Here is an 18,339-nt window from a genome sequence, read left to right on the forward strand (position 1 = left end):
ATTTTGAGAGTTATTTTCGAAAAACTTGAATTTTTCTGGGAATAATAACGAAAAAAATTGAATTCTGGTGAAAAACCACTTGTTAATCTCGAAATTATCTAGAATTAAGAAAAATTTTGACTTTCTCATAACCCAAAATTGGCGTGGTCGCGTCAATAAAGGCATGGTTATGGAAAAATGGACGCATTCATGCCAAAATGGCCACGTGTGACAAAAAAAATTGCGCAACAACCCCATTTCACGAATTTTTCGCCATGTCCTGCTTCGGGGCAGATTCACTCATAGCAGAGACGTGCAACTAAACTGGTTAAGGGGATGGAAGATTTAAACTATGAGGTGAGACTGTCGAGGTTGGGGTTGTTTTCTCTGGAAAAGAGGCGCTTGCGAGGGGACATGATTACTCTGTACAAGTACATTAGAGGGGATTATAAGCAGTTGGGGGATGTTCTTTTTTCCCATAAAAACAATCAATGCACCAGAGGTCACCCCTTTAGATTAGAGGAACGGAGCTTCCATTAGAAGCAGCTTAGGTGGTTCCTCACGGTGAGGGCAGTGAGGTTGGGGAATGCCCTGCCGGGGGATGTTGGGTAGGGGGTTCCTCACGGTGAGGGCAGTGAGGGGGTTGGGGAATGCCCTGCTGGGGGATGTTGGGTAGGGGGTTCCTCACGGTGAGGGCAGTGAGGTTGGGGAATGCCCTGCTGGGGGATGTTGGGTAGGGGGTTCCTCACGGTGAGGGCAGTGAGGGGGTTGGGGAATGCCCTGCTGGGGGATGTTGGGTAGGGGGTTCCTCACGGTGAGGGCAGTGAGGTTGGGGAATGCCCTGCCGGGGGATGTTGGGTAGGGGGTTCCTCACGGTGAGGGCAGTGAGGTTGGGGAATGCCCTTCCTAGTGATGTGGTAATGGGAGATTCTGTTAATGCCTTTAAGAGGGGCCTGGATGAGTTCTTGATCAATCAGAATATCCAAGGCTATTGTGATACTAATATCTACAGTTAGTACTAGTGGTTGTATTTATAGTTTATGTATGTGAGTGTATAGATTGGTAGGTGTGCTGGGTTTACTTGGATGGGTTGAACTTGATGGACACTGGTCTTTTTTCAACCCTATGTAACTATGTAACTATGTAACTAACTATGTAACTAATCACATTCTTTAATTTTTCTATGGTGTCTTAGAACCAGTAACACAGCTTGGGCTTTGGATGTGGGGAGTGTAATAGTTTATGTTTTTGTTGCCCAAGCATTTTTTGTTGCATAGGAGGGGGAGATGCATGCAGTTGCACGGTTACCCTGTGTTACCTTATGCCTTTATGTAGTAGTTTGCTCACAGATAGCTTCATGTCTTTGTTCCTCAAACTGTAGATCAAAGGGTTTATGGCTGGTATTATAATGCAATACACCGGAGCAATAATCCTATCATTGCCAGTAAAACCTTGAGTTCCTAACCTTAAATAAACAAACATGGTTGCACCATAGAAGAGAATAAGAGACACCAGATGGGAGCCACATGTAGAAACTGCTTTGTGACGCACTTCTTTCGAGTGAATGAGACCTACAGAGTACAGTATGTTTATGTAAGAACCCAAGATAGCTAGGAAAGGAATCATACCCACTAGGATGCAAGCAATCAAAACAAACATTTCACTCTTGAAGGTATTGACACAGGCAAGGTTAAGCACTGGAGGGATGTCACAAAAGAAATGGAGAATGCGGTTGGAGTTGCAACAAGGCACGCTAAATACAGAGCTAGTAAGACCAAAAGCAACGAAAATTCCCACCACCCAAGATCCAGTTGTCAAGTGAAAACACATTTTGTGGCTCAAAACAGTCATGTATCTTAAAGGGTGGCAGATGGCCATGTACCTATCAAATGCCATCACTGCAAGGAAAAGGCACTCAGTGCCACCAAGAGAAACAAATGCCAGCATCTGGAAGGCACAACCTATCAGAGAGATGGACTTCATCTCAGACATGAAGATATGCATTGCTTTGGGAACAGTGACTGTGATGAAGCAAAGCTCAATGAATGATAAGTTCCTTAAGAAGAAATACATTGGGGTGTGCAGCCGAGAGTCTGAAGTCACTGTTACAATAACTAGAACATTGCCCAACAAGGTGAAAACATATGCAGAGCAGAAGAACATGAAGATAGAAACTTGATGTTTAAAATGGAAATCAGAAAAACCAAGAAGTAGAAATTCTGTGAAATTACTAAGGCATTTGTTGTCTGACGGCATTCTGTTCTGTAAATTTGTAGCATTGTCATTGATCTATGGCATACTTTCAAATTATTTTATACATGGGTAGACATTTAGGGTTCATTTATAAATGCAGATCCAATTGCACTTATTAACTTCATTCACTGACTCATAAATAGTGGAACCATGGAGCTACTGCCACCCTGAAGGGGGCAGTTTATTAATGGGTTTCAGTTTATTCATGGGTTTCTGTTACTGAAGCACAGGAACAGTGTCGGACTGGCCCACCAGGATACTAGGATTACTCCTGGTGGGCCCTTCTGCTCTTGACCATTTGGCCTGTTTCATGGTCATTCCCTATTTTTGAATTGAAAGGAAGAGGAGAAATAGATGGAAGAATAGAAGCTAGCGTGTATATTAAAGACTAGGAGGATAAAGAGGTCGGATGAGGAAAGGAGGAAAAATAGTTTGGAGAGTGGGCCTATGGTCTAAGGTTTCCTGGTGGGCCCCTGGGTTCCCAGTCCGACACTGCACAGGAAGTTACCCAATCACTCATTATTGAGCCCCATTGTGTCTGTAAAAAAAAGTGCAATTGTGCACATTTTAATGCATTGGTCAAGAATACACTGGGAGTAAATCCACACGTGGATACAATGATGCTGGAATTGTGGGACACAACTCTGCATTATGGGTAAAAGAAATTGTGAAACTGCACTTTTCATACATTTTTCTCATTGGGACTTTGCTTCATAGGGGCGTTACCAATTCCTGTTGTGCAGAGTTGTATTTAGGTTCGGTGCCACCCTAGGGACTTGAACTAAATATGCCCCTGTGGTTGCATGATGTCACTTCCTCCACGTGTGATGTCATTTCTGCTGGAAGTGATGTCACTTCCTTGCCTATGAATTCCCTGTTCCTGTTCCTAGCCACTTGACCTAAATGTGCCCCTGTGGTTGCAGAATGCATGATGTCACTTCCTCCACATGTGATGTCACTTCTGCTGGAAGTGATGTCACTTCCTTGCCTATGAATGCCCTGTTCCTGTTCCTAGCCACTTGACCTAAATGCGCCCCTGTGGTCGCGGAATGCATGATGTAACTTCCTCCACATGTGATGTCACTTCTGCTTGAAGTGATGTCACTTCCTTGCCAATGAATGCCCTGTCCCTGTTCCTAGCCACTTGACCTAAATGCGCCCCTGTGGTTGCAGAATGCATGATGTCACTTCCTCCATGTGTGATGTCACTTCTGCTGGAAGTGATGTCACTTCCTTGCTTATGAATGCCCTGTTCCTAGCCACTTGACCTAAATGCGCCCCTGTGGTTGCGGAATGCATGATGTCACTTCCTTCCTTCCTTGCCTATGAATGCCCTGTTTCTCGTCCCCCATGTCACTTCCTTCCTTCCTTGCCTATGAATGCCCTGTTTCTCGTCCCCCAGTTCCGCTGCTGGATTTTAATGGGTTTGATCTGGCGGAGGCTAGGGAGGATTTATTTTTTATTTGTTTTATTATATAGGCACCCCCCCCCTCCAAGGGTGCCTCCCTAGACAGAGGCCCTCAGGTTCCTATATATAAATACGCCCCTGCCATTGTGAGAACATTTTTTGGTCCTAGCAGTGATACCAGCATAGAGTATAGGTAGGGATAATGCAATATACATCCTCTGCCGTTGGGACTACTTTTCTCCAGAGACACTTGACCAACCAAGACCTTGGGTTTGTTCCTATCTTTATACAGGGTGATATTTTGATTTTTAAAAACGCCAGAACAAAATCAAGGCAAGTGGGTACAATATACAGTTTGGCTTCTCTTTCCAATTAAATTTAGACCACTGTCTTACCTTCAACTGCTGAGACATCTTCTTGCGCGCAACTTGTTGACCGACTGGATGATATTATATGAAGTGAGAGTAAAGTTTCCCTAAAAAATGAGGAGTCGCTCAAACAATTAGGAGGTTCTGACTGCACATGAAACGCATTTCTAAGATATAAAAAGTGGCATCAGGAGTATTTTCCACGGGTGATAATTTTTTTGCCATGGGCAAACACGGTGAATTTTGACGCCCGTTTTGCGGAACAATCCGACAATGGCGAAACACGGAAATTCGGCACAAATACATGTCTGCCAAATTATTTCGTCCATCCAGGGTTGGACTGGGGGGTGGAGGGGCTGCTGCCCCAGGGCCCCGCACCCCCCAAGGTAACCCCACTACCCGCCCAATATCCTCCCTTGAACGCACTTAAGTGAAATGCGTCAGGGGAGGACACCGGCGGCCGGGGGAGCAGTAAGAGGGATCAGGTCTGGGCCTCCGGGGCCCACCAGAGCCGAGGCCCACCGTGTTTTTTCCCCGGTATCCCAGTCCAACCCTGCACCCATAATTAATAATAACCCGAGTACAGGGGTCTCTTTGGATAGAAGCACTAAAAGTACAATTACTGTACATGTGCCCTTACCCTCCTCCCCAAATGCCTTCATGGAAATAACTGATATAAAAATAAATCCAAAACTGATGGGCCAAAACATTGTGATTCATGGGTGGGGTGGGTGGAGTTATGGGTTTGGTCATGGGTGGGGTGTCATTATCAGGGGTGTGGTCTTGTATACATGGGACTTTTTTTTCAAATTGGAGTCCATTCTACTTGCCAACAGGGCCCTCGGTCCATGGGGCCAGGGTGACAAATGGGTTAATAATTGAACCCCCCCCCCCACCAAAGTAGGGCCCTGCTAACTTAGTTGTCTGGGGGTCCCATTATTCCCGGTGAAACAGAGCTATACAGTCAAAAGTCCAATATTAGTAGTTGAAAAATGAAAAGCAAAAAACCCTTAAAAAAGTAAATTACAAATAGCATTTTGAACAAGGTTACTCAAATGTATTTATTACTTTTGTACTTCCCCTTTAAATCCTGCTGAAAAGAAGGGTTACAGTGACTTTCTATAGTGCAATAAATAATAATAATAATACACACCTGTAGCTATTTATTGTTGCTATTAATAGTACTCGTAGTATCAAACAGTACCTGTAACCCGACCCCAAACGATCTCAGATCTATTTCCCGGGATGGGGAGGCGCTGCCCATTAATCTCACAGGAGTTTTCCCCGCTGTTCCGCCTGCGGCCGCCAGGTGGCGCTGTGATCCCTGCGCAAGAGATTATGGCAACGATGTCGCACAGGTATATGCTTTCCAGCTGTTTCTTTGTCATTTTTTTTTTTTTAAATTGTGGTAATGTAATTACAGTGCATTAACCAGTAAAAATCCAGGATTTATTTATGAATGATAATACAGAGTCCGATTCAACCCCCCCCCCCCCCAGAATGCCATCCATTAGATAGTCAGCCCCTGCAGCCCTATATAATTTAATCCTAATAGTATCATATAGTCCCTTGGCAGGTACCCAACAGCCCTATTTAACCCTAACAGTGACCTATATGCCCATAGCCTATACCCTGTCCAGGGGAGTCCTGATTAACCCTAATAATGCCATGTATTCCATTGGCATGAACCTTGTCAGAGGGAGTTGCATTAACCCTCATAATGCCATATATTCCCTTAGCCTATACCCTGTCTAGGGGAGTCCTGATTAACCCTAATAATGCCATGTATTCCATTGGCATGAACCTTGTCAGAGGGACTTGCATTAACCCCTATAATGACACATATTCCATTAGCCCAGGGATCCCCAACCTTTCTTACTTGTGAGCCACGAGTGTTGGACTGGGCCACCGGCATACTGGGAAAAAGCCCCGGCAGCCCAAAGCCGACCCCCCCATCCCCCAGGGTGCTTCCCTGACACGCTGCAGGTAAGTTTTATTTAGGAGCGCTCGGGGAGGGGGTCGGAGGGTGTTGGGGGCCTCTGGGGGTGTGTGAAGGTGGGGGCCATTGGGGGTTGCAGGGACCCCTGAGGCAGAAGCCCCAGTGGGCCCTGCACCGCTCTCAGTCTGACCCTGTGAGCCACAGTCAAATGTAAAAAGACTTGGGGAGCAACACAAGCACCATAAAAGTTCATGGAGGAGCCAAATAAGGGCTGTGATTGGCTATTAGGTAGCCTCTATGCACCCTATCAGCTTACAGGGGCTTTATTTGGTAGGAAATCTTGTTTTTATTCAACCAAAACTTGCCCCCAAGTCAGGAATTCAAAAATAACTCCCTGGTTTGGGGGCACTGAGAGCAACATCCAAGGGGTTGGGGAGCAACATGTTGCCCCTAGTCACTGGTTGGGGATCACTGCCCTAGCCTGTAGCCTGTCCCAGGGAGTCCTGTTTAACCCAAATAATGCCATGTATTCCCTTGGCATGTACCCTGTTCCTGACAGTCCTCTGGCATGTACTTTGCCCTGAAAACCATACCAATAAAATAAACATTTACTACTGGTGCCAACCGTGTAATAGACTGGCACATTGTGTACCTACCTATACCTACCCAGCTTAGATTCAGAATTATTCTAGGGACTATTGCTATTGCTATCTACCCAGCCCTACCCAACCCATCACCCCTGTATATTAAATAATATAGCAATATTATGGCACACACCCAAACTGCACTCCAATGTAACCCTTACATCCCCTTGGCAGGTATCCCTACTATTCTTGCATATACACAGCAGTTTATTGGTGAGAAGAGTCGCTATTGGTTAATCCTTTCGAAGGAAATGCCTGATTGATGATTTTGAAGGGGCATTATACTCAATGTTTCTAAATCAGTTCAATGAATAGGGCTTGTTATGAGTCGAAAATAGTCATGATTTTTTGTTATTTCTTGCACTGAACAGGCAAAATCTGAAAGTTAACTGGTATTTTTCTTCCCATTTGTCTAAGCACTGCCGATTGGAAAATCATTATTACCCTTTACATATGCATAGCCATGATATATTGTTCCATGTTCCATCATTCACTTCCACGGGTCAACCAACCAACTAACTATACATAGTTATCATATTCCCCCTTAAGTGTCTCTTCCCCAGTGTAAACAGACCCAACTTGGCCAGTCTTTCCTCATAACTGCGACTTTCCAAATATTTGTATATTGGGACTTTTATTCTGCAACTTTTAGCGTTAAAAATGACTGGAAGTGTGAACTGGGGTGAAACCGCCGGGGTAAGGATGTCAAAGCGGCATTGTATGTTGATGACAAGCAGTGTACTTTGAAGGATTAACACCTTCATCAATGAGAATCTTGGTACCATTGTGACTGGATCCTACCTTCTAACACCTGTCAGTTTCAGCCAACACCTAACTGAATAAGTTCAATGGAACCATTGTGATTGGATGTCTGTGACTGTACTACCATCAAGGGTTTAAATACCGGGGAATTTCCTACCAGTCATTTGAACTCGGATGAGTGGTGAAACGTTTTCAAGAAAAACTCAGAAAAGTCCAGTTGTTTTATACTTAATTCTACTAGATACTGTATATCATGGCCTGGATGAATGAGGACCTTCATAGACTGACTGATACATAATGTATAAGACTTAATCCTACTAGATACTTTGTATCATGACCTGGATGAATGAGGGCCTTCATAGACTGATTGATACATAATGTATAAGACTTAATTCTACTAGATACTGTATATCATGACCTGGATGAATGAGAATCTTCATAGACTGATTGATACATAATGTATAAGACTTAATCCTACTAGATACTTTGTATCATGACCTGGATGAATGAGAATCTTCATAGACTGATTGATACATAATGTATAAGACTTAATCCTACTAGATACTTTGTATCATGACCTGGATGAATGAGGACCTTCATAGACTGATTGATACATAATGTATAAGACTTAATTCTACTAGATACTTTGTATCATGACCTGGATGAATGAGAATCTTCATAGACAAGTTTGGCCATGTTTTTGAAGACAGATGAATAAAGTCAATGCAGGGTTGTATAGTAGTTATATTTTACCGTGTGTTGCTATCAGCATTGATATCATGGAGTAGTTTTCTCACTGATTGTTTCACGTCTTTGTTCCTCAAACTGTAGATCAAAGGATTTATGGCTGGTATTAAGATGCAAAACACGGGTGCAATCATTCTGTCATTGCCAGCAGACCCTTGACTTCTCATCCGGAAATGAATAATCATGGCCGTTCCATAGAAAAGAATAACAGAAACGAGGTGGGAGCCACATGTAGAAAAAGCTTTGTGACGCCCCTGTGCAGAGTGAATGAGACCTATAGAGTACAATATGTTCATGTAAGAACACAAGATAGCTAGGAAGGGGATCACAACCACTAGGGTGCAAACAATAAAAACAAACAGTTCATTGTTGAAGGTATTGACGCAGGCAAGGTTAAGCACTGGAGTGATATCACAGAAGAAATGGAGGATGTGGTTGGAATTACAACACGCAACACTAAATGTTGAACTGGTAAGTCCAAAAGAAACAAAACATCCTACCACCCAAGATCCACTTGTTAAGTAGAAACATGTTTTGTGGCTCATCACACTCGTGTATCTCAAAGGGTTGCAGATGGCAACGTACCTATCAAACGCCATCACTGCTAGGAAAAGGCATTCAGATACACCCATTAAAAGAAATGTCTGCATCTGGAAGGCACAACCCAACAGAGAGATGGACTTTGTCTCAGACAGGAAGATATGCATTGCTTTGGGAACAGTGACTGTGATGGAGCAAACCTCGAGGAACGATAGGTTCCTTAAGAAGAAATACATTGGGGTGTGTAGCCGAGAGTTCTGTGTCACTGTTATAATAATCAGGCCGTTGCCCAGCAAAGTGAAGATATACGCAGAGCAGAAGAACACGAAGATAGAAAGTTGGTGTTTATAATGGAAATCAGAAAAACCAATGAGCAGAAATTCTGTAAAATTACTATAGCATTTTTTGTCTGATATCATTCTGTTTTGTAATATAAAATTACACTGGTATTTTATGTATCACTAATCAAATCATATCATTTCCTTCAGGCACATTAACTCTACCTCTTGCTTATTTCATCCTGGAACTGCGTCAGTCCTAAAAATGATACTAAGTGGCTCAGTTATACGGTAACAGGAGGGGGAATCAATATGAGTTACGGTATATATAATCCCCAAGCTCTCTTTCAAAATTAAATACAAATGAAGTGATAATGAGCTCATTGTGTATACACCCCGGACCCTCCACCTCCAACAAACAACTTTAAAACAGTCCTGGAAATGTTCTTGGGAAATACACTCACGAAAGACAAGTGGTGGTCCAGGTATAGAGCACCTTGAGCCCTTGAGGTATAAAACGAACATCAATTTGAAGAGAGATGGCACGCACTCCTTGGTCCACTAAAACTTGTCTTTATTGTAGAGATCTTAAAACAAAGAAAGTCCTGATGCGTTTCGTATACACAAGATACGTAGTCATAGTCATCCTGGAACTGCGCCCACACAGCCTACAATGCTGTGTAATTACATTGTTATGAATATTTTGCTGCATTGTTTGCAAATGATTCCTTCTTATATGTCCAGATCTGTCATTAGAGATGTGCAACCCTGTGGCTTACAGCCTGAGATAGGGAAGGGGGCTTCTATTTCCTATTTCAGCTACTGACAACAATTATTTTAGGTTCAACACATTTTGGTCACATCTACAGTAAATTTTGGCTTTTTAAGTTATTTTTTTCACACACGTGAATGTAGAGTTGATGTTCTCTAAAAAATTCAGTAGGCAAAGCGTGAAGATGTCTAAACAGGACCTTTTATGCTGCAATCTGGAAGAGTAGGACATTCAAGGATGTGATTGAGACACCAACTTTGCCAAAACGAACTTTCCTACATCTTTCTACACCTTATCTTACCTTACTGCCTGAGCACTGCAGTGCACAACTAAAAAAAAAAAGGGGTCAATGGTATATTTATAATCATGTAGTCTCTCTGAGGAACTATTCTTTTGGGTCTAATTAGCAAAAATACAATTGTACTGAATGGCACTAGAATTAAGCCAATAATTTGGAAACAGTCTTGCTGTGTTCATAGTTTTTTAGTTTGGCAAAGCAATACAATGAGCTGCATTTGATGGTGATCACGTTGTTTGCCTTTACTTGATTATTTCTGCAAAAATCTAATGTAATTTGCCCAAAATCCTGTGTTTTACCTATCATTCCAGAGTGTCTGAACTCACTCAAGGGGACATATTGTATGAAAAACAATATTGTGCCAATAAATTGTATCTAAATATAGAACAAACATTTTTTAAACAGTAGCGTTTTCATTGAAAATTGTTCCCCAAAATCCTACTAGTTCTGCCCATCCATTCCACTTTCTGCTAGGCTGACCTGATAGGGAACTGAAGCTTGTCTTTCCATGTGTGACTGTAGGGCTGGGATTGGCTATCCCCCTCCTACTGTGCTTTTGGCAGGGACCGTTCGGACATGCCCACCCCTCATTCGAAACATGGACAGTGACCTGAGAGGATCTATTGGAATCTCCAAAAAAAGTATTGAGGATAATGGGACAAAAGTATCGTATATCTCTCTTCACTTTCTCCAGTACAGATATTGATGGCTTTCTGTTTGTTTCCTGTTAACCTCTGTCTCTTGGTCCCTATGGACACTGTCATAGGACAAACTAATGATTTTAAGCGGATATGACATAAGAGGAAGCTGCTATAATAGTACCTACCTATTATATCATGGGAACACTAAACATTTAGTAGACAAAAAGATGAAGCAATAACATTACATGTATCATTCAGTCTTTACTTCCACTGAAGACAATTATCTGATTGTACCACACAGACATGTTGAGGAATTCAAAAGAGACTCTATGAGAGACTGTGTTGGTGATGTGCAGTTAAATATGATTCTGCGTTGTAAGAGGCCCATATTGATACTGAGCACTACTATTAATAATATAACTAGACAGTTAAGGTCTCAGTTCATTAGAGCGAGTCTTAACTGTTCTGAGCAGTCACATTTAGTGATGAGCAAATGTCTTCGCCTGGTATAGATTCACAGCGAATTTCCACATTGGCGCAATTGTTTCGCAAAACTTCTGAGCAAATTCGCTGCCGAAAAATTTTTGCGAGTCAAAAAAAGTAATGGTAGTGGCAGATAGGTGCGTTCGCGTCAAAAAAGGTCCGGTCACATCAAAATTGGCGTGGTCGCGTCAATAAAGGCATGGTTATGGAAAAATGGACGCATTCATGCCAAAATGGCCACGTGTGACAAAAAAAATTGCGCAACAACCCCATTTCACGAATTTTTCGCCATGTCCTGTTTCGGGGCAGATTCACTCATCACTAATCACATTCTTTAATTTTTCTGTGGTGTCTTAGAACCAGTAACACAGCTTGGGCTTTGGATGGGGGGAGTGTAATAGTTTATGTTTTTGTTGTCCAATCATTTTTTGTTGCATAGGAGGGGGAGATGCATGCAGTTGCACGGTTACCCTGTGTTACCTTATGCCTTTATGTAGTAGTTTGCTCACAGATAGCTTCATGTCTTTGTTCCTCAAACTGTAGATCAAAGGGTTTATGGCTGGTATTATAATGCAATACACCGGAGCAATAATCCTATCATTGCCAGTAAAACCTTGAGTTCCTAACCTTAAATAAACAAACATGGTTGCACCATAGAAGAGAATAAGAGACACCAGATGGGAGCCACATGTAGAAACTGCTTTGTGACGCACTTCTTTCGAGCGAATGAGACCTACAGAGTACAGTATGTTTATGTAAGAACCCAAGATAGCTAGGAAAGGAATCATACCCACTAGGATGCAAGCAATCAAAACAAACATTTCACTCTTGAAGGTATTGACACAGGCAAGGTTAAGCACTGGAGGGATGTCACAAAAGAAATGGAGGATGCGGTTGGAGTTGCAACAAGGCACGCTAAATACAGAGCTAGTAAGACCAAAAGCAACAAAAATTCCTACCACCCAAGATCCAGTTGTCAAGTGAAAACACATTTTGTGGCTCAAAACAGTCATGTATCTTAAAGGGTGGCAGATGGCCATGTACCTATCAAATGCCATCACTGCAAGGAAAAGACACTCAGTGCCACCAAGTGAAACAAATGCCAGCATCTGGAAGGCACAACCTATCAGAGAGATGGACTTCATCTCAGACATGAAGATATGCATTGCTTTGGGAACAGTGACTGTGATGAAGCAAAGCTCAATGAATGATAAGTTCCTTAAGAAGAAATACATTGGGGTGTGCAGCCGAGAGTCTGAAGTCACTGTTACAATAACTAGAACATTGCCCAACAAGGTGAAAACATATGCAGAGCAGAAGAACATGAAGATAGAAACTTGATGTTTAAAATGGAAATCAGAAAAACCAAGAAGTAGAAATTCTGTGAAATTACTAAGGCATTTGTTGTCTGACGGCATTCTGTTCTGTAAATTTGTAGCATTGTCATTCAATGAATCAACTGTAGTCAAAACAAATAATTTCCTCCCAAACCTTCATTAAAGACTTTATCTTGAGGTGATTATGGTGGATGGCCTGTTTCAAATAAAAATGAATCCTCCATGTAAATAATGTAGGAAATTAGCATTGTGAAATACAGATGCAGCCAGCAAGTTTCCACATTTTGTCTCACCATGTCCAGACACCATTTGTGAGTGTTAAATCCTGCCTCTAGATGGTGCTAGGGTGCAAGAAAGTGTTTATTGAGGCTTACAAACTAGAATAATTGTTCACAAATGTAGTTGATTACTGTTACTGATGCCACCACTAAATGCAACAAAGGTTTTCTTTCTCTAGCACGAGAGACGCAAAGGAAGCAGGAAGACGACAATAAAAAACGATAATACATAATTCGACGATAATAAAGACTCGGTAACTGAATCAGGAAATTGGAGAAATATGATGTCGATTATCGTTTAAAACCTTGTAGAATCATCAGATACGGAGTCATATCTGAGCCTTTATCGAAATTGAATTATATTACAAATAAGGGACGCCTTCTTTACAGTAACCCTTGTATCAAAAATGTTTCAGTTCTTTGTTCCACAATAATTCCTAACCTCCTTTAGAGACCACCTCTTTTACAAATCAGTGCCATATACTTACTCTAGACAATAAATAACTTGGTTATTGATTGATTTTAAGAGATTTACTAAATTTCATTTTTTTCTGCCCTTGAAAGTCGTATAAACTCGTCATGGTATAAATTCGAATTAAACTCGCTCATTGCTGTATTTATAAAATGTCACAATAATGTTAGAATCATTCAAACGAAAATTTCACATTAGAAAATTACAAATTAGAGTTGAAAGCATTGCTAAAATTTGAGTTGATTTTATTTTTCCCAAACAGGAAGTGCTCCAGCAGCCATTTTAGGAGCATTGGAAAATAATAATGTGTTTAAGTTTCACTTGAAACTGGGTGAAACTGAAAACAATGAGTGGATTAACTTCCCCTTGAACTGGGTGAAACTAAAAACAATAAGGAGATTAAGTTCCCCATGAACTGGGTGAAATTGAAAACAATGAGGAGATTAAGTGGCCCTTGAAGGACAGGCTGTCACTGACTTTTCTATTCCCCTACTATTCTAAGCCTCCATAGGACATAATGGTACTCGACAGATCAAACCTGTCGAATTTTTATTTTACAAAAAAAAAGTTTACTAAACATTAATAAATCATAAATTATGGGAGTTATTTTGGGAAATCTTAAATTTTTCTGGGAATAATAATGAAAAAAATAAGTTCTGGTGAAAAACCACTTGTAAATCTCGAAATTATCTAGAATTAAGAAAAATTTTGACTTTCTCATAACCCAAAATGAAACTTTCTTACTAAAAAAATCTCTAGATTAAATCCAGTGCAATATATGCAGTGAAATTCAACAAGGAAAGTCGAACGTTGTTGAATTGCTTTTCTTTTAATGAAATGTTGGGGTTCCAAGAAAATTCAGTAAAGGCTATTGAAAGAAAATGGTTGACACCCAAGACAGGGCCTTTATGTTGCAATCCAGAAGAAAGAATCATGCAAGGATATGGCTGGGGCAAACCCATTGCCTTTGGTTGTTCTTCACCAAAACAAATTTCCTCTATTTTATCTGACCTTCCTGACTGAGCAATGTACAACTATAAATACTAGGTGGATTTTTTTTACAATCATGTTGCTTCCCTGAGGAACTATTCTTTGGGGTATAATTAACAACACACAAACAGGATTTTATTAAAGTAAAACTAAATTGTACTGGTGGGCATTGGAAACAATCCAGTCAATTAATAACTTTACAGTTGGACTGTGAGTTGCATTTGTAGGATTATGGGGCACATTCATTAAAGTACGACAGGTCCGAATACAAAAAAATCGTATTTTTTCTAAAGTTTACAACTTTTGTGTATTTTCTGCGATATTTTCATTAATTTTTGTACTTTGCGACAATTTGGGGCTGATTTACTAATCCACGAATCCGAATGGGAAAAATTCGGATTGGAAAACGAACATTTTGCGACTTTTTGTATTTTTTGTGACTTTTTCGTAGCCGTTACGACTTGCGCGAATTGTCGTGACTTTTTCGTAGCCATTACAAATTTCGCGAATTGTCGCGACTTTTTCATAGCCAGTACGACTTTTGCGAATTGTCGCGACTTTCGTATTGAATTTCGTCACGAAATACCGATCATTGCGAAAAAAACACATTCGGACGCTTTCCAGGCGTTCGTGGATTAGTAAATGTGCCCCTTTGTGTGACAAAATTGTTTTTGTCGCAACGAGTACAAAAGTTTTGGATTCATTCAAGCTTCAGTATCGTGACTTTGCTTGTGCCGGGTTGGAGCTGCAGAGTGCCATTGAGCCCTATGGGAGACTTTCCTTGGGCCGGGTTGGAGCTGCAGAGTGCCATTGAGCCCTATGGGAGACTTTCCTTGGGCCGGGTTGGAGCTGCAGAGTGCCATTGAGCCCTATGGGAGACTTTCCTTGGGCCGGGTTGGAGCTGCAGAGTGCCATTGAGCCCTATGGGAGACTTTCCTTGGGCCGGGTTGGAGCTGCAGAGTGCCATTGAGCCCTATGGGAGACTTTCCTTGGGCCGGGTTGGAGCTGCAGAGTGCCATTGAGCCCTATGGGAGACTTTCCTTGGGCCGGGTTGGAGCTGCAGAGTGCCATTGAGCCCTATGGGAGACTTTCCTTGGGCCGGGTTGGAGCTGCAGAGTGCCATTGAGCCCTATGGGAGACTTTCCTTGGGCCGGGTTGGAGCTGCAGAGTGCCATTGAGCCCTATGGGAGACTTTCCTTGGGCCGAGTTGGAGCTGCAGAGTGCCATTGAGCCCTATGGGAGAGTTTCCTTGGGCCGGGTTGGAGCTGCAGGGTGCCATTGAGCCCTATGGGAGACTTTCCTTGGGCCGGGTTGGAGCTGCAGAGTGCCATTGAGCCCTATGGGAGACTTTCCTTGGGCCGGGTTGGAGCTGCAGAGTGCCATTGAGCCCTATGGGAGACTTTCCTTGGGCTGGGTTGGAGCTGCAGAGTGCCATTGAGCCCTATGGGAGACTTTCCTTGGGCCGGGTTGGAGCTGCAGAGTGCCATTGAGCCCTATGGGAGACTTTCCTTGGGCCAGGTTGGAGCAGCAGGGTGCCATTGAGCCCTATGGGAGACATTCCTTGGGCCGGGTTGGAGCTGCAGAGTGCCATTGAGCCCTATGGGAGACTTTCCTTGGGCCGGGTTGGAGCTGCAGAGTGCCATTGAGCCCTATGGGAGACTTTCCTTGGGCCGGGTTGGAGCTGCAGAGTGCCATTGAGCCCTATGGGAGACTTTCCTTGGGCCAGGTTGGAGCTGCAGAGTGCCATTGAGCCCTATGGGAGGCTTCCAAAATCATGCACTGAAGTCAGAAAGGTTTTCCCGCCTTTTACGATCGTTTGGATACGAAAATTTTTCAGATCATCATTCGGATCATCATTCACAAACGATCGTTTCAATATGAAAGTTTCGGATCGTAAGTACGAAATCAAACAAACTGACTTTTTGTGACTTTTGCAAACATCAGAAACTATCGGATTTCGTGATTCGGGTTCGTACTTTAATGAATCTGGCCCTAAGTATTGTATGCCTTCCTTTGAGCAGATGTTGCCCAATATACATATAGGGGCCGATTTTTTTGGCTGGAGCAGCCATAAAGGAAGCTCCATATGATATAAGGAACAAAAACTCATTAGTTGAGGAATTTTTCCCCATGTTTCCATTCCTAAGTAAGAAAAAGTTCGAAATAAGAAAAAGAAAAAACTAACAATGTTTTTTCCAATGAAACCCTGTGTGAGTTTCATAAAGGGGAACTCCACCCAAACACAACTTAAGCTTTTTATAAAGTAAACATAATGTCAAGCAACTTTGCCATATTCATCAATTTAAAAATATGCAGCCTTTTCACAATATTTAAGGTAATATTATGGTTTGGAAGAGTTCCCTAAGCCCCGCCCCCTGTTCCCCTGCTGATCTGACAGACTACTTTTTGAAAAAACAGTAGTTGCCTTTCCTCAGCCTGCCTTCAGCCTGCATCCTCCCAATCCCACAATTCCCTGAACACGTGATGTCAATAAGGAAAGGAACATCCCAGTGCAATGCATTGTGGGTTATGTAGTTCCTGCATGCTGTCTGTAAGCTGTGGAGAAGTTGTTACAATTTGTTTTAGTTTTAGTCCCTCCTCCTCTGCCAGGATTTGATGCAGAAAAAGAACTGTTGTGCAGCTGGAATTCAGCATATAAAAATGGCATTTATTCATAATTTTTGAAGGAACAGATTACAATGATAGGTATATTAGGGGTTTCTGGGTTGTGTTGGGCTCTTTAACAAATTTTGGTTTCGAAGCCAGAGTTCCCCTTTATTTCACACTGGGTTCCATTTATCATTGCTCAAGCCGAAAGGTTTCTGCCCCTAAAGTATTTTTGTGTTAAAAAAAAAACCTTGAATGTCTGGTATTACGCAAAAATCCTGGGATTTCAAATGTAAAAATTTGCCATCTAAAATTTGTGAGTTTCAATAGAAGATAATAGGAGTTGTCCTAGGCAAATCAAGCCATATTTTCAAAAATTTTTCCTGTTTTTCAAGTTTGTAAACTCAAAAAAAAGTAGAGGTATTCAAGTTTTTTTATTGGAATGAGTTTTCCTTATTAATAAATAAGTGAGCATTCAATATGGGAGTTTATTTGATTTACAAAAACAAACTCGCATTCACAAACTTGAAAATTGATACATTTGATCAATATACTGTATGTCAGCACTTAGGGGCCCATTTATCAAAGTATGATTGGTTGCGATTACAAAAAAATTTTATTTTTTTTTAACTTTCAGAACTGTGCGTACTTTCTGTGATTTTTTTTCATTAATTTCTGTGACATTGTTGTGCTTTGTGACAATTCTTGCGACAAAATCCTAATTTTCGTGCTTTGCGACAATTCTTGCAACAAATTGCTCAACAAAATCGTATCTTTCGTGCTTTGCAACAATTTGTGCGACTATTTGTGCAGCACAATCTTATTTTCTTGCTTTGCGACAAAATCGTATTTGACGCAACAACTACAAAAGTTCCGAAATTTTCAGATTGAAACGAAAAGAATCGTATTTCGTGATTCGGATTTGTACTTTAATGAATGGGCCGCTTAGGGTTTGCTGGTGTTCTCAGATCTGTATAAAAGAAGAGCTTTCACCTTTATTTAGCAGCTTCAACTTGGACCCATGAAAGGGTGTAAGGAAATTTAGATAATTTCTTGGTTTTGAGGAACCTAAAGACAAGGGGGCTGATTTACTAGTCCACGAAAGGATCAAAAGCGTCCGAATGCGTTTTTTTCGTAATGATCGGTATGTTGCGATTTATTCGTCGCCGTCGCGACTTTTTCGTAAATTGTCGCTACTTTTTCGTAGCTGTTACGACTAGCGCAAATTGTCGTGACTTTTTCGTAGCTGTCGTGAAAAAATCGGAAAGGTTTGCCCGCCGTTTACTAACGCTCAATACGAAAAAGTCACAAATTCGCGCAAGTCGTAACAGCTACGGAAAATTCGCGAAAATTCCCGAAAAAAAAGTTGCGACGGCGACGAAAAAAACGCAAAAAATACGAAAAAGTCGCAAAATGGTCATTTCCAATCCCTTTTTTTCCCATTCGGTATTCGGATTTGTGGATTAGTAAATCAGCCCCAAGGTGTCTTAGTAAATAGTTCCCTTAGTTTAAAACTATAAAGAAGGTGTTTTCCAAACTTTTT

General features: G+C 41.7%; 1 protein-coding gene across 1 annotated transcript; it reads right to left on the reverse strand.

The window, feature by feature from the left end:
• Positions 1-8,102: 8,102 nt before the first annotated feature.
• On the reverse strand, positions 8,103-9,059 carry LOC116407775 (olfactory receptor 10AG1-like). Its single transcript, XM_031893792.1, has one exon. It carries the CDS (start codon positions 9,057-9,059, stop codon positions 8,103-8,105), a length of 957 nt encoding a protein of 318 aa, XP_031749652.1.
• Between the last annotated feature and the right edge of the window lie 9,280 nt (positions 9,060-18,339).

This window comes from Xenopus tropicalis, chromosome 9, assembly GCF_000004195.4.
Source record: "Xenopus tropicalis strain Nigerian chromosome 9, UCB_Xtro_10.0, whole genome shotgun sequence".
Classification (NCBI taxonomy): domain Eukaryota; kingdom Metazoa; phylum Chordata; class Amphibia; order Anura; family Pipidae; genus Xenopus; species Xenopus tropicalis.